Below are 24,811 nucleotides of genomic sequence, written 5' to 3'. Positions count from 1 at the left end.
ATCAACTGATAGGGAGTAGCCAGTTATATTATCTGTCCAGTGCATAAAGTAACATAGGGGAGGTGACGATTAAATTGACCAACATAAAACTCTTTGGGGATGGAAAATGCACTATATATTCAGGTACACATTGAGATATTAAATTCCATGCTATTGGTGTCATACCTCCTTTTAAAATTTTTTAAAAATTTTACATATGTATTTTATGTGTGAATGGTTTATCTGCATGTTTGCCTTAATGCCAGAAGATGGTCATCAGACCCCATTATAAATGGTTGTGAACTGCCATGTGGTTGCTGGGAATTGAACTTGGGACGTCTGGAAGAGCAGCCAATGTTCTTAACTGCTGAGCTATCTCTCCAGCCCCATGTCATAACTCTTATATATCTTATATATTTTAATTTCCTGTTTAATTTTAGTTCTGTTTGAGATGCTCTTTGAACAAGAATACTTAATGTTTGCCTTTTGTATTTTCTTTCAGTATCTTCCAAATACATCTTTAAACATCCTTAGTAATAGCATACAGAGTGACCAAAGGATTTCATGACTTTCATGAAGTCAGTTATCATCTGACTTCATTCCTTGGGACTCTTGTACTACCACTGTTTATGCAGTACTGTAGAGCTCAGCCCACACTCAGCCTCTGTCCTTTAGGACCATGTGTCATTGTTCATATAAAGGGACAGATGCAGTGGGATAAACAGAAGCTGGTATGGACAGAAGGTTCTCTGCTTGTACTGTTAAAATATGTGCCTTGCAGGATAGCATAAGACTTAGAAGCTTTGTTTCCTGGTCCCATCCTTAAGGAAAGCTGTGGAGGGAAAAGGCAGACAGAGTCCAAATTAAAAATTCTGCTAGCAGACACTGGAGCTGGGCAGATTGCTGCACTTTGTTTCAGAAAACTTGGGAGGGGCACACAACCTATTAGTGACCCTAATGGCACTTATCACTGGCTGTGCTTATTGAATTCTTTGTATTATATCTCAACTGAATCATAGAGGGAAGCATAAAGCAAATAAATTGCACAAAGTAATTCACTGTCCCTGAGCCAGTCTTTTATATTTGCTAAGGTGAAGAATTGGCATTAACCTGTATGTATGCTTCCGGCTCTTTCATGTTCATAAATAAGAGATGGAACCTTATTTGTGCTGTATTGGGCCTCTCTCAATTTTTCTCGTCACATGGTGCTTTCTGATGCCACTCTACCCTTCTCTGTTTCCAACCCCACTTCCTGCCAAGCAGTAACCCCATCCTTTACTTTCCATTCCATCATCTGCTATCATTCTCTCCTCATGATTTCTAGTTGCATTTAGAAAGTGAGTGCATCAGGCAGAGTAAGGAGGGGAAGATGACCAACTATAAAAGGAGCGATTTGCCAGCAGAGCTTTCATTGTGTGAGGTATGCAAAGCTCCACTCTGGGTGTAGGAGAGGCTGTCAAGCTTCTTCCCACTTAGGTATCTTGATATATGCCCGTTCATTCTGGGATGTTATAACAAATGCCACAAGCAAGGTAGATTCTAAACAACAGGAATTGATTTCTTATACTTGCCCAGAAGTTCAGGCCAGGACTTCAGCAGGTTCCTTACATGTTGAGGAATCTCATCTAGCATATGTCTTATGTCTTATATGGTGAAAGGAACTGTCAGTCAGTCCTTCTGGGGCTCTTTTAAAAGATCCATAAACCCATTCATGGGCTGTGCTCTGATTACCTAATAACCTCCATACAACCTTACCTCACCTTTGGATACAAGCACACTGAGGATTAGGTTTTGAGTTTGGAATCTTAAAGGGGCATTAACAATCTGATCACAACCACTATGGTCTTAGCTGTTGATGTCTGCCCTGCCTGGGCCCTTTAGCCCTTTATCTCCTCCTCTCCTCTCCTCTCCTCCCCTCCCCCTCCCCTCCCCTCTCATCCTAAATCCACCTCATCCCAAATCTGCCCTCCCCCTCCCCTTTGCCTATATAAGGGTGCTTCCCCACCTACCCACCATCTCCATCCCCAGCACTCCAGCATTCCCCTACTCTGGGGCTGCAAAGCTCCCCAGGACCAAGGGCCTCCCCTCTTACTGCTGTCAGGCAAGGCCACCCTCTGCTATATATGTATCTGGAACCATGGATCCCTCCAGGTGCACTCCTTGATTGGTGGTCTAGTCTCTGGGAGAACTGGGTGGTCTGTCCATCCTATGTTTTTTGACCAGTGGGATTGCAATCCCCTGACATTCCTCCAGTCCTTCCACCAGCTCCCCGACCAGATTCCCTGAACTCACTCTGATGGTTGGCTCCAGTTGTTGGCCAGACCTCCCAAGGAACTGTCACACTAGGTTCCTGTCAGGAAGCACCTCTTGACCATGGATAGCAACAGTATTGGGTTTGGTGTCTGCAGACATGATGGATCCCCAGGTGAGGCAGTCCCCGGATGGTCATTCCTTCAGTCTCTGTTCCATTTTTTGTCCCTGTTTCTCCTTTGGACAGGAACATTTCTGAGATAAAAAAAAAAAAAAACTTTGAGAGGGGTGGGTGACCCTATTTCCTTTTTTAATTCCCCCCTTTTTTCTTCCTACTTCTGTAGTCTTCACTGCCAGCAGATAGGTTATGGGTGGGTATTTTTACATCTCAGGCTATTTTGTCAGAATTGCACTTATGTGATGGTCTACAGGGTTAGTTCCAACAAAGACCTCATAGTTTCTTTTCTGTAGTTCTCCCAAGCCTGGCCTATATCAGATGTATTCACTATTAAACTTGTCTCCTTTTGTGATGGTAGTAACTATTGTATTCATATTCTGTCACATACCATATATACTTCATATATATATGCATATGTATATACACACACATATATATGTATGTGTATATATATATATATAATTTGAATTAAGTGCCCCCTGTTCAAAAAGTATTTTACATCTGATCTCTCCTTACTTTTAAATCTGAATTTAAAATTTTCAGCTGATTGTGAACACGTAACAGTAGACTCCAACTGGCTAAGGCTCCTTAGTCCAATGGTAGCAAGGTATAGTCTAAACTGTAAGACTTGGTATTGTATTATTTTAGTTGTTTAAAGTTAAAATTGTGTATTCCTTTTGTGAAAATACAGAGAAATACTATATAAAAGGCAGTTTAACAGCCAGTCAGATGCTTTATATATAATCTATCTAATATAAATAGCTGGTATTGCCTTGTTACCATATTTTTCATTATATCATTTTATTTTGTGAATAGATAAGTAATTGTACATCTTAAATAATTAGCAGTCCACTCTCTTTAGCTTTTACCCTGATGTTTTAACAAAATTCATTCACATCTGAGTAGATGATAATGAGTCTGCTACATGCACTCTCTACTAGGAATGTTGAGAGGATAAAATTACTGAAGTCTGTGTGCTTAAGTAGTACATCCTATAAGCTTTGTTTTAATAACACATTGAATGCAGGGAACACAGTATATACCTCAAAAAAAAAAAAACCTTTCTAGATTGTGTATAACATGTAAGAATTCACTTAACCATATTGCTTATTATTTTATGCATAGCATATAATTCAGTGTCCAGCCAATCTCTGGGGTCCAGGTCATTTCATGTCACTCCTGTGAGGGCTCACATTTTCCCTTCCTCTTTCACTCTTCCTGCAGCAAAGATGAGGATACATATAAGCAGTGTTGATAGTCATTTAAAAATGGCTTTTCTTCCAGAACTCTTTGCCTGAGATTTTCTGTTGCATTATCTTTTCTTTCTTCTGCACCATCGGTCTTTGCTCCAGTCAGGAGAATCAGCAGTAGAAAGGCTGATTATCTAGAGTAAATGTGATCTTATCCCCAGATACTACCTACCACTGACAGCCTAGCAAAGCTGTTAGCAGCACTGCCTTTTCCTTCATGCCTGCAAAATCCATTCTCATGTGACATGAAGGTCAGCAGCAGCACCTCGCATGACCCATTTAATAATCACCTGCCAGCCCTGGACAAGCAGAAAACCACATCTGATGGAGTGCGCCTGTCTTACCAGGCATCATGCTGAGTGTTAAAATATTTGATTTAATATGTGATTTTAAAGTCAGTATTAAATATCATTTCAAAGAATAGTTGATCTTTTTTGTAGCATTTTGCCTGCTGACTCGTGTTTTGAATTACAATGTAAGCCCATCCTGAACCTTTCCTAAAATGTATATTATAAACTTGAGTGTCAGGTATATTTCTCTCAGTGAGGAGGAGTCTGAGGTAGGAAAGTAAGTTGAAGGTCAGCTCAGGCTATGGATAGACATCTTGCTTCAAAACCATGTCTGCAGGGAAGCATCTTCTTTTCAAAGTTCATATTGTGTCCACAGTATAAAATATTTAAAAGTTACTTATATGTTTACTATTAAATGCACTTTATGAATAATATATAACCTACAGGGGAAAAACATGTCTCTATTGGCAAGCATGAGGATATATATTTTCTCTCTAGGACCCATGTACAATGCCAGACCTGTCAGTATGTGCCTATAACCCTTGCTTGCTCTGAGTTAATGGAGACAGAAAGATCACTGCAGCCTCAGTTTATTGTGCTAATTATGAGCTCCAAGATCATTGAGATACTGTCTTTAAAACGTTACATGTCAGTAATAGAGAAAGAGAGCTGACCGTTGCCTCTGTCTCCATATGTTCGTAACTTGTACAGGGCACACACCTACATACACACACTAACTCTCATATAGGTGCATACACATAGACATGTACACAAACATTTCATATATATAGCTAAACATAGGGAATTTAAATTCCTGACTTGCCTTATTGAAGTGACGGACATTAATCATCATGTATTTTATGAGGTCTATAAATGGATGCTCTAACATCTCAACTAATGTGTTCTCTTGGTAGTCATAGACCATCCTGGCAAGGACTGATTGCAGATGACTACTTTGAGAAGGAAAGAAAATCATGCACTAGAAAACATATGTGTTGAATTATGATTTCAGTCCTATCCAGCCTATTCAGTCTTGTTTTACTGACTCAAATAGGGGTTGGCAAACTAGCTGACAGGCCAGCCGTCTCTAATAGTTTCTCAGGAACACTGCCATGAGCAGTTATCCTGTTTTCTAACCACATTCATGCTACATTGGGAGACTTTAGGTAGTTGTGACAGAAACCACATGACGTGAGAACCTAAAATATCGACCCTCTCACTCTAAGAAAAATAATTGCTGGTCCATAGCATAGCATGTGGTGTAGATGTAAGAATTTTCTATGCAATTAAAAAGGAATGCATGCCCCTACCTGTGAGAGCAGAGATTCCTAACATGGTGGGAGGCACGGGTAGAGGGCAAGCAGCTGAGAACCCAGTTTCCTGAACATTGTGTTGGCTGAAGGTGGGCAGAGACAGGGTGTTCTCCCCAGGTTAGGACAGTGGAACTCCCCATCTGCAGGGGAGACCCAGTGCTACCTCATCCAATACCCTGTCTGAGCGAGAGAAGCCCATCTGCCAAAAAGGAAACCACTGAAAAGCATGAGAGCACAGATCATGGGCCCTTAAGCCCCCAAGGTACCATCTCAGGATATGGACACTACTGTTGCCAACCACACCTATCTCCAACACTGAAGATCTCTGTCTCTCCAAGAGTCAGTCTAGCCTTCAACCTCTTCGAGGAGTCACTTCCTGCTCTCTGCTAAGTGTCCTGCCTCCTCTGTTTATGTCTCTTTGACCTATAGCAGCCAGCAAAACCTAAGACTTCCTCATGTCTCCTGCTTTGCCAGGAATCAGCTGCAAAAGGTGGACCATTTCCCTTGTAACAAATTGACTGTCCTGATCTGTTAGGAGTGGATACTAAAGTCTAAAACTAAATGGGAATCCCACACCTTTTTAACCTTTAGGCCATGAGCCCAACTTGATATATCGACCATAGACCCCCTGAACCCAAGTGCCTACGGCCCAAGTGGCCTGTTCCCAGTGGAATAGCCCACACTGAAAAGCCGGGTTAAGCAACATTGCTCTTAAGCAAGATGGTCACATATATACCGAGATAGAGTGAGCAAACACCTATCTCAGAGACTCAAGAAAGGAGTCTAGCTTATTTTTCTTACCTTCTTCACTTTTTTTTGAGGTTTTTGTTTGTTTGTTTTGTTTTTTGAGGCATGCTTTCTCTGTGTAACAGTTCTAGCTTCCTAGAACTCTCTTTGTAAATCAATTTGGCCTTGAATTCACAGAGATCCACCTGCTTCTGTCTCCTGAGTGCTGGGAATAGAGGTGTGCACCATCGTGACCAGCTTCTCCTGCTCCCTCTTTCTTTCATCCTTTCTTTTCTTGTTTCTTCTTCCCACCATCATCTTTATTTATTTATTTATTTATTTATTTATTTATTTATGTATTTATTACATTCCAGATTTTATTCCTCTCCTTGTCCCCTCTTTCAGCTGTTCCATATCCCATACCCCTGTCCCCTCCACCAGACCTCTAAACTTCCTGGGGCCTCCAGTTTCTTGAGGTTAGGTGCATCTTCTCTGACTGAACCCAGAGCTGGCACGCCTCTGCTGTATATGTGCTGGGGGCGTCATCTCAGCTGGTGTCCCATCATCATCTTACTGTGTCATTGTAGGCATCTGTGTGCATGCTGCTTTGCTGAATACCAAGGTTGGTCAGTCACTCCTGCACCATTCAATGACTTACCCTCCAAAGAAGCTGAAAGTTCCATAGAGAACTGTTGTCTATGAAAATGGAAAGTGAGAGATTTCATGCTATTGGAGTGTTAAAACAGTAGTAGCATTTTCCTTGGATGCTGAACACAGGGAAGACTTTGTGGAGGGCAAGCTCCATAGTTACCAGGAAAGGAATTTTGCATGATTATATTTCTTCACATCATGTTATGTTTTCTAAATATATCAGGCTCCTTGGTGACTGCATGTGCTGGGCCATTAGCCCATTCATATTTTGAGCTCTTTTTGGACTCTTCTTTGTCACTGATAAGTGATGTGCGATAAGTTAAAATGTAAATATCAAAGATATTTGATAGTTCAACTGGGCCACTTGTGGGAAATTTTGGCCATCCTTTAATACTAATAAGTCATCAGCTATAAACTGGAAATAACAAGTATGATTTTAAGATCTAAGTCTAAAGTAGGCAGATGGGGTCAGGGGCTACACAAATCTCTGCCCTTCTGTCAGTCTAAAAATATTCTTCTTATGTAAACTGTCATTATGTCATAACATAATTCCTCTATATCTGTGAAGTGTCATCCCTAGAAATGCCTTCAGAATGCCCAGGTCCCACGGCCAAGGCACTGAAGAATATGTGTAATGGGCTTTTAATTGCAGCATAAAAAAATAACTCAGAAAGTTTCATAGATTGTATTTTATGATGGAAATAATAATCTTACATAATCTTAGTCATTGTAGCCTGAATGCCAGGTTACTTTTGACATGAGTCTTCTTAGAAATAATCTTATTGATTTAATAGAAATGTATTGTATATATTACATGAAGGGAATTATATTAAAAGGTAACTAAAGTTGGTTATAATTTATGTATGTAATTTTGTTTTCCTCTTAATATTTTATATAAAATCTAATTGAATTTAGGGTGTTGCTTTCTTACATTATTCTTTGTGAAATATAAAAGGAAATCTAATTCTCTTTTGAAGATGATCTATCCTATGGGACAGATGCTCAGCTGCTTCGGTGTATCAGCTTTTATTTTTCATTTTTATTTATTATCAAAATCAATATGCTATTTGGAAACTGCCAATTGATTTCTAGATATCTAAGGGACTACAATTTGGAGAGTAATACAAAGTGAGTCTCATTAGGAAGTTTGCTTGAGCCAGAATGAGATCCTTTAGCTCAAGTGCCTTTTCTGTACAGTGAAGTAAGTTGGACATTCTCTTGGTGTGATCTCAGCTCTGCAGATAATAGCGACATTAAAGGAATAATTCCTAATGTCCCTTCCAGAGCTAATACTCTGTGGTCCAAAAACATTAATTTACATATGGCACAATAGTGTCCAGTGGAAGGTTTCAAAGAAACTCTGAGAGTGTATGAATTTACTTAACTAGAAAATAGTTAAACAAAAGAAATGACATGAGAGATGCAATGCATTGAGAACATTTTGGGAAAGGAATGTTATAGGAAGCCATTTGGAACAAGGCAAGGCCACCACATCTGTCTCCTAATTCTACTTCATCTTGAATCAACATAATATGTTGTGCCCAGTCATGCAGTGACTAGCTTATGAATGAATAATACATAGAAATTATTGATTCCTGTGCACACATTTATGCATGGGGTGCAGGTTATTGTTTTTTATTTGTTTACTGATTCTGAGAATTGAACCCAGGGCTTCCCATTGAGCCATACCCACAGCTGTTGGCTGTGTGACAGCACCTCCTTCTATAAATTGGAGTGCCCCTGGTGTACTCCCAGGGTACTCTTTGGTACATCCTTATTGTACAACCTTTTTACTTTGTAGTCAGAGGAAGTTGTGTGAATTAAGGGTAAATAGGCCAAAACCATCTCAGTCAGATTAGGCTTGACCTAATGTTTCTAGTTGAGTTAGGAGATTCAAAATAGTGTAAAAGACAAGATTGTCTTCTTTTAGTAACTAATTTTATGTTGAATGTGCATATGAGGCATTCTAAGTCATAATTCTTACTATATAATTGCTCCTGCTTTAAACCTTCGCCCATCTGCTGAGAGACAGGTCTGTTGCCTACTGCTAGTAGTTGCGTGCCTACAAGTAAAGAAAAGATAATACATTTTTGTTTTCTCTGCCTATTGAGTAAAGAATGATAGCTGTGTCCGTTGCTGGAAAAGGTCTCCTTGGAAAGTCTATGGACCTGCCCTTAACCCTTTGATTTGTGAATAAAATCTCTTCAGAGCTACAGTACTAGTGAGGTATTTGCTATTGTGGCCTGGACTGCTCTCCCAATTCTGGGGCTCCCTCTCACGCCACATGCAGTAAGAAGAGGATAAGCCAGTGATGCAAAACCGTTGGTATTTCTTTGAGTCAGATAACTAACTAAACAAGTGTGTACTGATAAAATTCTTCTGTTATGTGAATAGTAGAATATTTTTGTAGGAACTAAAAATATGCACTTCCTTTAGTATGCATTCCTTAGCTGTGGGAGACTCTATTGTTTATTCTCTGCTAAAGCACTGAAAAAATCCAGGGCCATTTATCTCTCCACAATTCTGGGAATTAAGTGGGGCAGAAAAGTTCTACCCAAACAAATAGGTGCTTGATGCAAAATAAATGATGACTTATGAAGACAGAGAGATAAATGGGATTTTAAAAAATGAGTTGAAAAATAATAGGAAAGTGAACTAAAGAAACATTCAGTATCAAGAAATCCCACATGCCTGGCAGTGATGGCGCATGCACGCCTTTAGTCCCAGCACTTGGAGGCAGAGGCAAGTGGATTCTGAGTTCAAGGCAAGGTCTACAGAGCGAGTTCCAGGACAACCAAGGCTATACAGAGAAACCCTGTCTCGGAAAATTGAAAATTAAAAAAAAAAGAAAGGAAGGAAGGAAGGAAGGAAGGAAGGAAGGAAGGAAGAAAGAAAGAAAGAAAGAAAGAAAGAAAGAAAGAAAGAAAGAAAGAAAGAAAGAAGTAAGTAAGTTAATTCCACATCTTCCGATATAAGACCTGGAGTTCTTTTATAAAGTCCATTGTTTGTTTTGTTTGTTTGTTTGATTGATTGATTGATTTTGAGAAATGGCAAACATACCATGGCAGTTCTCCTGTATAAGTCATGGAGATGGAAATCAGATCCTCAGGCACATTTCTCTGCTAACCAAAAACCTTAGACTTCATATGATTTTCTTAATCCTCTCTAGAAGACTCATATTTCTAGGAATGTGTCAAGAAGTGTTTGGAAAATTTGTTTAAATTGATTTGGCCTGTGATTCTTCTCTTCAAATATTTGAAAGTTCCAAGCTTCTATGAGAGTTAATAGGGAAGAGGGAAAGGCGTTTGTGTAAGATTTTTGTTTTTTTGGTTTTTGTGTGTGTGTGTGTGTGTGTGTGTGTGTGTGTGTGTTTTAACCAGTTATCTTCATCAGTATCTGTTTGTTTGAAGCAATAAGTCTTGATGGTTTGAGTTGACCTGTTCCTACTGATTGTTGGCCTCAGTCTATTCTAGTGAAATCAGGAGTGTATGACAGGACAACCCATTTACTCTGAAAGCAGTCTAGGTTTCCTCGTGTTTTGAATATCTTAATTTTCTCTCTGGCCCTCACAGCTGTAGTGTTAAAGTTCATAATTGAATGGATCAGACTAGTTGACTCACATGGAACTGTTTCTTTCAGCTTCTTGCCTGAATTCGTCAGTGGGGACTTTGATTCTATTAGGCCTGAAGTCAAAGAGTACTACACCAAGAAGGTAAAGCACACCCACTTTTGCTCTTGAGCTCTGGCTCATGCCATTGCTCTGCCTGAATGTCATGGGTGGTGGGGGATGAGTTGCAAAACCCGCTTGGTTATTGTTATAGTTTTTGTTATAGAAATTTAATATATGATACATATTTAATATATATCCACAATTAATATTTATATAAATTTATTTTATATTTTTATAGTTTTTATGATATAAATAATACAATTGATCATAGTAGAAAATATATAAACCTTTTAAAATGATGAATGGAAGCATAGTATTGATAAATTATATCACCATCAGACATGCATTAATATGTACTCTAAACATACATGTTACATATGTATTCAATATGATTATAGTTTACAAAGTCATATCTAATAACTTGCTATTTATACCCTCACTAGTCATTATTCATTTTCATTAAGATTTTATTATTATTTAATGAATGGATTATATTAATATTTACTCAACCAATTCCCAGTTAATGTACTTAAACTATATCTATTTTGTCACATTGTAAACTCTACTAAAATGTCTTTATGAATGAGTGCTCATAAATATGTATAATGGTATACTCCTTGAATTTCAGAAGTTTTCTATAATATCTAAGTTTTTTTTAATGAAGCTACTAATTAGACCTTGAGATTAATAATAGCCAAAATTTTTCACTAGCATGCAAATCTTTCTCAGATTTTGACACTTAAAAACTATATACAAGATCTAACTGGAGGTGCATATTAGTGAATGACAGTAATTACTGATTAAAGGATTCACAAGTCCTAGAAGACAATGCAGAGATTTAAAAAGAGAATTTATAGTATTAGTAATTTTAGTACAACTTCATTATGTGTAATGAATCACTGTAAACTGGTATGGTCAAATCACAATTTTTTTTTTTTAAAGAAACTGCAATGATTGTGATCATAAAGTAAATTTCTTATAAGGCTGTGGGAGAGGTGAGATACTTTTTAAATGCACAGGAAAGATTGAATGAATAGCTTCAGGCAAGTAATGGCTATGAAAATAGGGAGAGGGGGCTGAAGAGATGGGTTGGTAGTTAAGAGCACCGTCTGCTCTTCCAGAGAAGCCAATTTACTGCCTCGTACATGGCAGCTCACAGTCATCTATATCTCCAGTCCAGCCCTTGTACAAGCATGCATTCGGACAAACAGTCACACCTATAAAATAAAAATAAATATTCCCCCAAAAAAACTCAAGAAAGAAATCAGTTTTCTGGGACAAGGCCACTGATAGTATCATCTCTGCCTGTCCCTCATCTGTGTGTGTGTGTGTGTGTGTGTGTGTGTGTGTGTGTGTGTGTGTGCATATTTAAAGAAAAAGAGGAATTGAATAGAGTAAGACACAGCTAGAAGTGGTACTAGTGTGGAATGGAAATCATGCAAAAAACGCATGTAAAATTCTCAAACAACAACATTTTAGGAAAGTAAGGCAAGAAGGAAGATAAGGGAAGGGAAAGAAGGGAAAAGGAAGTCAGAACTGGCATAAGTGAGCCAAGGCTGTTGTGAATGCAAATTCTAGGGTTGGCTGGAATGCAGATTTGTGCAAGTCCCATCTGCCCACCAGCTGATCAGACCTTCTTTCAGCAAATGAAGACCAGTCCCAAGTCAGTGTTTGATATTCATGCTCAATTACTTCAGCATTGGCATGTTGCTATTCATTCCCCCACAGCCTCACTTCTCATTAACTCCATACCTCAGCCTCGCTGGGAAGGAGCTATAGCCTTGCTTACAATGCAGAGCTGTGCTAATGCACAGGTATTAATCATATTTTCAGCAACAGAGCAAACAGAGGGAGAAGCAGGGAGCAGCATACTCAAAACCAGCTGAGTAAATACATGGTCAAAACTGACTTACCTCCCTGTCTCTTTATGCTGATGGCTTGCCAGAATCAGAAATGTCAGTCTGACCATTACTGTCTACAGTAAAGAAATGAAGGAACTAAGCTTCGAAGAAACTTCTGCATGCTTTAAATTGAGGTTCAGCAATAAAGGGGATTTTTCAGTTAATACTTGTGATGGATTTTTCTTGTATTTCTTGCTTTGCCTGCTTTTGAACTTGAAAAGTCATATTGGTTTTTCAAGACATGGTTTCTCTGTGTAGCCCTGGCTGACCTGGAACTCACTCTGTAGATCAGTCTTGCTCGAACTCACAGAGATCTGCCTGCCACAACTTATATCCTTTTAACATTTAGTTTTGAACGTTATATCTAGCAATTTCTTTTCATTTCTCCGTTCTAGGCTACATAGCCTAATGCAGTTTTTCTCTGTGTCCTGAGTGTTAAAGTCTCTTCTTTTGAACTAACATGAGCCTAGAAGAGACAGGTGATGCCCTTCATGCAGTTACTGTGCCCCACAGAGTGCACCCTGAGTGTTTGGCTGTGAGTTTAATAATGATGATAATTACAAGTTAATGCAACATTACACACAATTTCTATAAGCCATTATCTCCAACTTCAGCAGTCCTTAAGCCTCTGTTTTACATGAAAGGGCATTATCTTCACTTTTACATCCATCTGTCCCCTAGGCTGCTCTGAGCTCTCAGTGATCTAAGACTTGGGCTCTAGGAAAGAAATGAAATTTACAGTGCTAACATATTGTTGCAATCATGGAGTAATCATAGAGTTAGCACTGACCCATGTGTGATTGCACGTTGCAAAGAGTATACAAGCTGGTGCTTACTCTGTATTTCACCCAACTATAAAATCTCCATTTGCCTTAGTTCCCAGCTTGGGTCACTGTTTTGAATTGAATGAGAGATGCCTCCCAAGAGTGCTAATGTTGTTTGTGTGTGTTTTTAAAAGGGTTTGTCTTTGTTCTGTTTTTTTTTTGTTTGTTTGTTTGTTTGTTTGTTTGCATTTTACTTTCTAGGCAATTCAGAGCTTCTTTGACTCGGCAAAAGTCATCAGTTTCAGCCTTTGTAATTTTCCTTCTATCATGAGTACATACATTTTAGTTTTCAGAGAACTTTGGGAATAGTCTGTAGTTCTTTATTAGTTACAGCAGAAGGGATTCAAACTGCGCTTACTTTATACCGAAGTGACTGAAGAGCTAGTTGTACCTTTCAGCTCAAGTCTGAAGATGTTGTAGATCAACAGCATCTTATATAAATAAATAACTATGTAAATAGTGCTAAGTAGGATCAGAGGTAAAATGGCTTTGCAAATGTAATCCCATAGAGTTCAATGGCCTCAGTAAAGTGGCTCCCTGTGTGTGACAGCTTGAAGGTTAATTAATTCTCATGCTTTCTGTGAAAGAATTCTTTTGGACCTCTGAGTGAACTGCTGCCACTGTTTCTCAACAACACCTCCTTGACAGTTGCTTGCAAACACTACATAGAATCTCTGGGAATGGATTTCTCACAGCATCGACAGCAGTGTGATGAGTCTGGTGTGTGATTTCACCTTCACAATTTCGTCATGTGCCCTTCCTCAGTGCCTCAGTTCAGGGACAGCAGGGGACAAGGTGCAAAGACTGGGCCAAGGTCAAGATGACTAACACCTAAGCATCTGATAAATTGCTCAGTTACCAAAATAGGATGGAGCTAGTGTAAATCATTGAATTGGGGTAAATAGTAAGAGAAAGATAGCAAGGACACTGGTGACCAAATATTTGTACTTTTATGCTGTAAAAAGTAGACTTTGGAAATTCTGAACCACAAAGGAAATCCTCTAGATAGAAGAGCAGCACCACTAGTTATTAGTCAGACACGGGACTCGAAATCTCCTCTCTAATTTTGTTCCGAAAAGAACATCCACAATTTTATCATGCTATCTAAGGACTGTGTAGTACTATAATTATAAAGGCAAAGATCTGACTGAGGAGCTGTTCCAACTGCAGTGTAAAGCTGAATGAAGGCAGCAGAAAGGCTGTGCCATGGACCACCTGTTTTCTACTCTGTGTTAAGGTTACAGGCCACCTGGCAGCTGCAGAAATATAACTAGAGGCCAAGAGCGATGCCTAGGCTCTTCTTCTTGCCTTCCATGGTGTCCTGACATTTTCTTAGTTGGGACATCTGATGAGTGTGAGCAAATTGAATGGATTATTTAGGAATGACTTATTAAACAAATGTTTTCTGATTAAATCTTATTGTCATATAATATTATTGAAGCCACATACTAAGTTTTAAAGCCTGTTTTCAACAAAGAAGATCAAAATTTTTAAAAGCAATTTTTCTTTCTATAGATAATGTTTTCTTGTGTTACCCCATGTCACAGCCACCTCACTGTGTTTACTACAGCTAAAAATGGTATTTGGGCTTACATAGAATTTTCTCAGTGAAAATCATTAAAAACTGGCTTGCAGGTGTCATATGAATAGACATTTTATTGTTTCATAAGTGAATTACTGATATTGAATAATGCTTTGAATTTTAATTGCAGTTTAAGAATGAGGGCACTGATCCCAAGTGTTAAAGTGGTCAGTAAGATGGGTGGATAGGTACATGCGTGTTTTAAATAAATAACAATTTTGGATGTTAATAGCATTTATTTAGTTTTTTATAGATAATAGAGTTTTTCTTGAACTGTAAAAATAAGTTATTACACCACTGAGTGTCTCACTACTACATGTGGGGAAAAAAAAATCAAATCCTGTTCCATGCCTCTGATTTCCTTAGGTGTTTACACTAATGATGGAACAGTGATCAGGGTGCATCGATGCTCTACAAAGACTAGAATTCTGGCCCAATCTTTCTTTTCCTTTCAAAAGGTATTGTCCTATGAGCATGTCTGTTGTTTCTCATAAATGCTGCTTTAAAAATATTTCTTGTCTGTTCATATCTCTAAGTATATAGTTTATGAATTTTTTTTAATTCGCAGTCAGAATCCTTTAGAATATCTTTTGAATTTGATGAAGCCATGGGTTCAGTTCTATTTAAATTTCATTGAATGTCTCCTGTTAAAAATGTCTACCCTGATCTACTTAGATCTCATGAATATTATTATGTTCACCTTTACTAGTGTCTTTTGTTCAGACCTCCTACCCACATGCTAATAAAATATAGATATTTTAAAATTAAGTAATTTAAAGAACATACCAAACTGAACTGTTAAAAACTTTCAAGCTAACATAATTGTTTATTATGTAAGGAAAGTGAATATAAAACATTGAAAGGCCACCTCCATTCACTTGAATTTTTTTTAAAAAACTAGAAACAAAATAAAGCAAACAAATTCTGAGCTCAGCAAGTCTGTAGGCTTAGGAAGGAAGACTAATTAGCATATGATGTGATATGAAGCTGTATCTGAGGGAATTACAGACAGACAGTTTCCATTGACAGTGAGTGACAGGCTCTTTCCTTTACATTCTCTGAACTGGCTGCCTAACCTTTATTAGCATCTTACAAGGGGAAGAGGCTGCCAGGGGAACATCATGTGAAACTATCTCTTGAATGTACCTTAATTCCTGCATTTGCCTCAATCATAGCTCTTTCAAATTGAATTGATTGCATGTATATTTTTTGAAACTGTTTGAAGTGATTTAATATCCTTAAGGTATTTAGGAAGGAAGAGCCTTTGCTCTTTAATCACAGGCCCTACCAAGTGAGATCCCCATGACCCCTCAATGCATGCCTGCCCTCCTCAATCCTCTTGTATTTCACACACTATTCTCAAGGGTCTCTGGCACTCTCTCTTTCCTGAATCACTGGTAGAAGGAACCTACTCGCTTGGGCTCCCTGTCTGCTCACCTTCCAGAGGTTTTGTTTCTTTCTTCTTTCGTACTTGTTTGCAGAGCTTGATAGAAACAATTCAATCTGGACTTTCCTCTTTATTCCTGCTAACATGGTGACCTAGTGAATCCTCACATCTGTGTCCATTCATCTTGGCATCCCTAGTAAATAGAAGGCTGTCAATGTAGAAGCAGGAACTAAGCCTTCTTTTAAAACTAGAGTGGCAAGGTCTTATATAATATTTCATGTAAAAAAGACATGAGATTATGTGAGTTTCTCTGGAAACCCACAAGGGAGTTACCTTAAATAAATCTGAAAGAGGTAGAAATTTACCTTAATATTTTAAAATGTATTTTGCCCCAAAATGTCTACCTACAACTCAACAGCACCTGCTCTTCTGTATTGGTTTCTAACTAGGCTAAAATTGTACCTGGATGCTGCTAAGCATCTTTGATTGTTTCAGAAACTTTTCATGAAAGGTATATACTCCTACTCTTGTTTTTAAAACCCATGGGGAAAAATAACATATCTAAAAAGAAATTTTAGGGCATTAAAAATACACCATATGATATGATGATGAATATAGTTATACATATTGGGCCAAACTCATAGAGTTTACAACACTGACAATGAATGCTCGGGTAAACTATGGACTTTGGGCAACAAGGACATGTGTCTCTATTCAGCTATAAAAAATGTGCCACTCTGTGGAGGATGCTAACAGTGGAGAATGCTGTGCATAACCAGTGTCAGAACACATAGACAGTAATTTTTAATTTCGATGTAAGCCAAACCTACTCTAAAATTAGTCAAGAGTGTAGGTGAAACTGCTCTAAAATACAGCTAACTAAGATAGTAACAACACACTTTAAGGTATTACAGTATACCAATTTGCATGTACTTCCATCTAAAAATTCATTTAGTTTGTGCAGCAACTTAATAGAAATATTACTGTACCATATAGAAAATAAGAAAAGATGCTGAATCACTTACATCAGGTAGTACAGCTAGGAGTTGGTGGAAGTAGGACATTGATAAAGAGGCAGTCTGTCCTGGAATCCAAGATTTCTTCTAGTCGCTATGCCCATTCATCTAGTTTCTCAAAAAGAAAGCAGTGCTTCTCGTGATCCAGAAATACTATCATCTCCTTTTCCTTGCATAGGATTTGCATTTTTGGTTACTTAAGTCTTGCTGTCTAAATGTACTAGGTAAGTAGGCATCATTACCCATGAATATCTTCACTCTTCCAATCCCTTCACCATGGGCATCCTAGTCTCTCTGGAGATGGTTGGAAAAAAGTCCTTGTAATAGTAACATTTATTTGCCTGATGTAATTCTTGTGTCCAAGGGTTACTGCCTCAGTCTGCTAAACCTATAAGCTTCTAGCTTCTTATCTAGGCCCATACTGTTTTCAGCCCTGAGGCATATTGCTGAATGAGTTTGCTCTTTCTAGTTCTTTCTGAACTCTGGCTTGCTGGTCAACTCAGTTGCTCTGGATAAAACTCCTCCCCAAGTTGACTGATTCAGTCTGGCTTCCTTTTTTGTCCTCTGACCTTTTGCTCTGTTTAACCTCAAGTCTGACAATCTGTTCTAATTTCTGGCTCCTTCTCATTCTGGCTCATTCTATCTTAACCTATGTCTAGTCTTTTCTCTCTGTGTGACCTGTCTCTATATAACAGTTCTGATAAAATTATGTTCTTTTTTTTCTCTCTCTGTGCTACTATTTTCTCCTTCTCCTCCTCCTCCGCCTCCTCCTCCTCCTCCTCCTTCTTTTTCTTCTTCAAAAAGATTACCTTTAATCTTTTTTACAGTTCAGTCATTTCCCCCCTCCCATTCTTTCCTATTACAGTTCCTCATCCCATTCCTCCTGCTCCTCCCCATCTCTAAAACAATGTCCCCACGCCCCCATAAGCCCCCACACACTGCCATGCCTCCCCAATTCCTGGGGCCTCAGGTCTCTCAAGGGTTAGGTACCTTTTCTATCATTGAGGCAGTACTCTGTTTTATATATGCCATGGGGCCTTGGACCAGCTATTGTATACTGCCTGGTTGGTGACTTAATGTCTGAGAGATCTTGGGATTTCCAGGTTTGTGGAGACTGCTGATCTTCCTATGGGGTCTCCATCTTCCCAACTTCTTCAAGCCTTTCTCTAATTCAACCACAGGGGTCCCTGGCTTCAGACCATTGTTTGGATATAAGTATCTTCTTCTGTCTCAGTTAGATGCTTGTTTAAATTCTTGGAGGGCAGCCATGCTAGGCTCCTGTGTATAAGTGCATCATAGCATCACTAATATTGTCAGGCCTTGGGATCTCATAGCATCACTAATAGTGTCAGGTCTTGAGGCCTATCTTTGAGATGTGTCCAAATTTGGGCTGGTCACTGAACCTTCTTTCCCTCACTGTCTTCTCCATTTTTCTCTCTGCCATTCTTTTAAACAGAAACAATTCTGGCCAGAGTTTTTGACTGTGGGATAGCAACCCCATCTCTCTACTTGATGCCCTGTCTTTCTACTGGAGGTGGATTCTACAAGTTCTTTCTCCCCACTGTTGGGCAGTTCATCTAAGATCCCTCCCTTTGAGTCCTGAGAGTCTCTCACCTCCCAGGTCTCTGGTACATTCTAAAGGGTTCCCTTAACTGCCCCCGTACTGAAGTTGTATATTTCCATTCATTCTGCTGGCTCTCAGTACTTGATCATGTTCCCCTTTTTGCCTGTCCCTTCTTCCCTTTGCCACCTAATTCCCTCCCTCCCACTGCCCTCTGCTTTCTTCTCCCTCTCAAGCGGGATTGAAGCATCCATATTTGGGCCCTTTCTTTGGCTTGTTAACCTTCTTGAGTTCTGTGGATTTTATCCTGGGTATTCTGTATGTTTTGTCTGATATCTACTTGTTAGTAAGTACATTCAGTCTGACATAACTCAATCAGGATGAAAAGTTTCTAGTTCCATCCATTAGCCTGCACAGCTCATGGTGTCCTCATTCTTAATAGCTGAGTAGTATTGCATTGTACAAATGAACTGCATTTTCTGTATCCATGCTTCGTCTGTGGGACTTCTGGGGCTTTTTCCCACTTCTAGCTATCACAAATAAGGCTTCTATGAACATAGTAGATGATGTGCCCCTGGCAGGGCATCTTTTGTGTATATGCCCAAGAGTGGTATAGCTGACTTTTTAGGTGGATCTATTTCCAATTTTCTGAGGAACATCCAGATTGATTTCTGTAGTGATTGTACAAGTTTGCAATCATACCAGCAACTGAGGAGTTTTTCTCCTTTGTTCACATTTTCTTTTTTTTTAATATTTTTATTACATATTTTCCTCAATTACATTTCCAATGCTATCCCAAAAGTCCCCCATACCCTCCCCCCCACTTCCCTACCCATCCATTCCCATATTTTGGCCCTGGCGTTCCCCTGTACTGGGGCATATACAGTATGTGTGTCCAATGGGCCTCTCTTTCCAGTGATGGCCGACTAGGCCATCTTTTGATACATATGCAGCTAGAGTCAAGAGCTCTGGGGTACTGGTTAGTTCATAATGTTGTTCCACCTATAGGGTTGCAGATCCCTTTAGCTCCTTGGGTACTTTCTCTAGCTCCTCCATTGGGAGCCCTGTGATCCATCCAATAGCTGACTGTGAGCATCCACTTCTGTGTTTGCTAGGCCCCGGCATAGTCTCACAAGAGACAGCTACATTTGGGTCCTTTCAATAAAATCTTGCTAGTGTATGCAATGGTGTCAGCATTTGGAAGCTGATTATGGGGTGGATCCCTGGATATGGCAGTCTCTAGATGGTCCATCCTTTCGGCTCCGCTCCAAACTTTGTCTATGTAACTCCTTCCATGGGTGTTTTGTTCCCAATTCTAAGGAGGGGCATAGTGTCCACACTTCAGTCTTCATTCTTCTTGAGTTTCATGTGTTTAGCAAATTGTATCTTATATCTTGGGTTTCCTAGGTTTTGGGCTAATATCCACTTATCAGTGATTACATATTGTGTGAGTTCCTTTGTGAATGTGTTACCTCACTCAGGATGATGCCCTCCAGGTCCATCGATTTGGCTAGGAATTTCATAAATTCATTCTTTTTAATAGCTGAGTAGTACTCCATTGTGTAAATGTACCACATTTTCTGTATCCATTCCTCTGTTGAGGGGCATCTGGGTTCTTTCCAGCTTCTGGCTATTATAAATAAGGCTGCTATGAACATAGTGGAGCATGTGTCCTTCTTACCGGTTGGGACATCTGCTGGATATATGCCCAGGAGAGGTATTGATGGATCCTCCGGTAGTACTATGTCCAATTTTCTGAGGAACCGCCAGACTGATTTCCAGAGTGGTTGTACAATCTTGCAATCCCACCAACAATGGAGGAGTGTTCTTCTTTCTCCACATCCTGGCCAGCATCTGCTGGCACCTGAATTTTTAATCTTAGCCATTCTGACTGGTGTGAGGTGGAATCTCAGGGTTGTTTTGATTTGCATTTCCCTGATGATTAAGGATGTTGAACTTTTTTTCAGGTGCTTCTCTGCCATTCGGTATTCCTCAGATGAGAATTCTTTGTTCAGTTCTGAGCCCCATTTTTTAATGGGGTTATTTGATTTTCTGAAGTCCACCTTCTTGAGTTCTTTATATATGTTGGATATTAGTCCCCTATCTGATTTAGGATAGGTAAAGATCCTTTCCCAATCTGTTGGTGGTCTTTTTGTCTTATTGACGGTGTCTTTTGCCTTGCAGAAGCTTTGGAGTTTCATGAGGTCCCATTTGTCAATTCTTGATCTTACAGCACAAGCCATTGCTGTTATGTTCAGGATTTTTTCCCCTGTGCCCCCATCTTCAAGGCTTTTCCCCACTTTCTCCTCTATAAGTTTCAGTGTCTCTGGTTTTATGTGAAGTTCCTTGATCCACTTAGATTTGACCTTAGTACAAGGAGATAGGTATGGATCGATTCACATTCTTCTACATGATAACTGCCAGTTGTACCAGCACCATTTGTTGAAAATGCTGTCTTTCTTCCACTGGATGGTGTTAGCTCCCTTGTTGAAGATCAAGTGACCATAGGTGGGTGGGTTCATTTCTGGGTCTTCAATTCTATTCCATTGGTCTACTTGTCTGTCAGTATACCAGTACCATGCAGTTTTTATCAGAATTGCTCTGTAGTAAAGCTTTAGGTCAGGCATGGTGATTCCACCAGAGGGTCTTTTATCCTTGAGAAGAGTTTTTGCTATCCTGGTTTTTTTGTTGTTCCAGATGAATCTGCCGATTGCCCTTTCTAATTCGTTGAAGAATTGAGTTGGAATTTTGATGGGGATTGCATTGAATCTGTAGATTGCTTTTGGCAAGATAGCCATTTTTACAATGTTGATCCTGCCAATCCATGAGCATGGGAGATCTTTCCATCTTCTGAGATCTTTAATTACTTTCTTCAGAGACTTGAAGTTTTTATCATACAGATCTTTCACTTCCTTAGTTAGAGTCACACCAAGGTATTTTATATTATTTGTGACTATTGAGAAGGGTGTTGTTTCCCTAATTTCTTTCTCGGCCTGTTTATTTTTTGTGTAGAGAAAGGCCATTGACTTGTTTGAGTTAATTTTATATCCAGCTACTTCACCGAAGCTGTTTATCAGGTTTAGGAGTTCTCTGGTGGAACTTTTAGGGTCACTTATATATACTATCATATCATCTGCAAAAAGTGATATTTTGACTTCCTCTTTTCCAATTTATATCCCCTTGATCTCTTTTTGTTGTCGAATTGTTCTGGCTAATACTTCAAGTACTATGTTGAAGAGATAGGGAGAAACTGGGAAGCCTTGTCTAGTCCCTGATTTTAGGGATTGCTTCCAGCTTCTCTCCATTTACTTTGAGGTTGGCTACTGGTTTGCTGTATATTGCTTTTATCATGTTTAGGTATGGGACTTGAATTCCTGATCTTTCCAAGACATTTATCATGAATGGGTGTTGAATCTTGTCAAATGCTTTTTCTGCATCTAACGAGATGATCATGTGGTTTTTGTCCTTGAGTTTGTTTATATAATGGATTACGTTGATGGATTTCCGTATATTGAACCATCCCTGCATCCCTGGGATGAAACCTACTTGGTCAGGATGGATGATTGTTTTGATGTGTTCTTGGATTCGGTTAGCAAGAACTTTATTGAGGATTTTTGCATCAATATTCATAAGGGATATTGGTCTGAAGTTCTCTATCTTTGATGAATCTTTCTGTGGTTTAGGTATCAGAGTAATTGTGGCTTCATAAAATGAGTTGGGTAGAGTACCTTCTAATTCTATTTTGTGAAATAGTTTGTGCAGAACTGGAATCAGATCTTCTTTGAAGGTCTGATAAAACTCTGCACTAAACCTGTCTGGTCCTGGGCTTTTTTTGGCTGGGAGACTATTAAGAACTGCTTCTATTTCTTTAGGGGATATGGGACTGTTTAGATAGTTAACTTGATCCTGATGTAACTTTGGTACCTGGTGTCTGTCCAGAAATCTGTCCATTTCGTCCAGGTTTTCCAGTTTTGTTGAGTATAGCCTTTTGTAGAAGGATCTGATGGTGTTTTGGATTTCTTCAGGATCTGTTGTTATGTCTCCCTTTTCATTTCTGATTTTGTTAATTAGGATTTTGTCCCTGTGCCCTCCAATGGGTCTAGCTAAGGTTTTATCTATCTTGTTGATTTTCTCAAAGAACCACCTCCTCTTTTGGTTAATTCTTTGAATAGTTCTTCTTGTTTCCACTTGGTTGATTTCACCCCTGAGTTTGATTATTTCCTGCTCTACTCCTCTTGGGTGAATTTTCTTCCTTTTTTTCTAGAGCTTTTAGATGTGTTGTCAAGCTGCTAGTGTGTGCTCTCTCCAGTTTCTTTTTGGAGGCACTCAGAGCTATGAGTTTCCCTCTTAGAAATGCTTTCATTGTGTCCCATAGGTTTGGGTATGTTGTGGCTTCATTTTCATTAAACTCTAAAAAGTCTTTAATTTCTTTCTTTATTCCATCCTTGCCCAAGGTATCACTGAGAATAGTGTTATTCAGTTTCCACGTGAATGTTGGCTTTCCATTATTTATGTTGTTATTGAAGATCAGCCTTAGTCCATGGTGGTCTGATAGGATGCATGGGACAATTTCAATATTTTTGTATCAGTTGAGGCCTGTTTTATGATCAATTATATGGTCAATTTTGGAGAAGGTCCCGTGAGGTGCTGAGAAGAAGGTATGTCCTTTTGTTTTAGGATAGAATGTTCTGTAGATATCTGTTAAGTCCATTTGTTTTATAACTTTTGTTAGTTTCACTGTGTCCCTGTTTAGTTTCTATTTCCACGATCTGTCCATTGATGAAAGTGGTGTGTTGAATTCTCCCACTATTATTGTGTGAGGTGCAATGGGTGCTTTGAGCTTTACTAAAGTGTCTTTAATGAATGTGGCTGCCCTTGCATTTGGGGCATAGATATTCAGAATTGAGAATTCCTCTTGGAGGATTTTACCTTTGATGAGTATGAAGTGTCCCTCCTTGTCTTTTTTGATAACTTTGGGTTGGAAGTCAATTTTATTCGATATCAGAATGGCTACTCCAGCTTGTTTCTTCTGACCATTTGCTTGGAAAATTGTTTTCCAGCCTTTTACTCTGAGGTAGTGTCTGTCTTTTTCCCTGAGATGGGTTTCCTGTAAGCAGCAGAATGTTGGGTCCTGTTTATGTAGCCAGTCTGTTAGTCTATGTCTTTTTATTGGGGAATTGAGTCCATTGATATTAAGAGATATTAAGGAAAAGTACTTGTTGCTTCCTTTTATTTTTGTTGTTAGAGTTGGCATTCTTTTCTTGTGGCAGTCTTCCTTTTGGTTCGTTGAGGGATTACTTTCTTGTTTTTTCTAGGGCATGATTTCTGTCCTTGTATTGTTTTTTTTTTTCTGTTATTATCCTTTGAAGGGCTGGATTCTTGGAAAGATAATGTGTGAATTTGGTTTTGTCGTGGAATACTTTGGTTTCTCCATCTATGGTAATTGAGAGTTTGGCCGGGTATAGTAGCCTGGGCTGGAATTTGTGATCTCTTAGTGTCTGTATAACATCTGTCCAGGCTCTTCTGGCTTTCATAGTCTCTGGTGAAAAGTCTGGTGTAATTCTGATAGGCCTGCCTTTATATGTTACTTGACCTTTCTCCCTTACTGCTTTTAGTATTCTATCTTTATTTAGTGCATTTGTTGTTCTGATTATTATGTGTCTGGAGGAATTTTTTTTCTGGTCCAGTCTATTTGGAGTTCTGTAGGCTTCTTGTATGATCATGGGCATCTCTTTCTTTATGTTTGGGAATTTTTCTTCTATTATTTTGTTGAAGATATTTGCTGGCCCTTTAAGTTGAAAATCTTCATTCTCATCAACTCCTATTATCCGTAGATTTGGTCTTCTCATGTGTCCTGGATTTCTTCGATGTTTTGAGTTAGGATCCTTTTGCATTTTGTATTTTCTTTGACTGTTGTGTCGATGTTCTCTATGGAATCTTCTGCACCTGAGATTCTCTCTTCCATTTCTTGTATTCTGTTGCTGATGCTCACATCTATGGTTCCAGATCTCTTTCCTAGGGTTTCTATCTCCAGTGTTGCCTCGGTTTGAGTTTTCTTTATTGTTTCTACTTCTCTTTTTAGTTCTAGTATAGTTTTGTTCATTTCCACCACCTGTTTGGATGTGTTTTCCTGTTTTTCTTTAAGGACCTGTAACTCTTTAGCAGTGCTCTCCTGTATTTCTTTAAGTGAGTTATGAAAGTCCTTCTTGATGTCCTCTTTCATCATCATGAGA

General features: G+C 39.0%; 1 protein-coding gene across 4 annotated transcripts in view; it reads left to right on the top strand.

Moving 5' to 3' along the window:
- The window catches only part of Tpk1 (thiamine pyrophosphokinase), a 328,217-nt gene that overhangs the window by 133,560 nt on the left and 169,846 nt on the right, over positions 1-24,811 (top strand). For all 4 annotated transcript variants that reach the window (XM_006506219.4, XM_006506218.4, NM_001311111.1 and 1 more), the window contains one exon: positions 10,277-10,349. In XM_006506219.4, the coding sequence (XP_006506282.1) occupies positions 10,277-10,349 (73 nt within the window). The remainder of the gene's footprint in view (positions 1-10,276; positions 10,350-24,811) is intronic.

Source organism: Mus musculus, chromosome 6 (genome assembly GCF_000001635.26).
Source record: "Mus musculus strain C57BL/6J chromosome 6, GRCm38.p6 C57BL/6J".
Lineage (NCBI taxonomy): Eukaryota > Metazoa > Chordata > Mammalia > Rodentia > Muridae > Mus > Mus musculus.
This window is presented reverse-complemented; position numbering and strand designations above follow the sequence as displayed.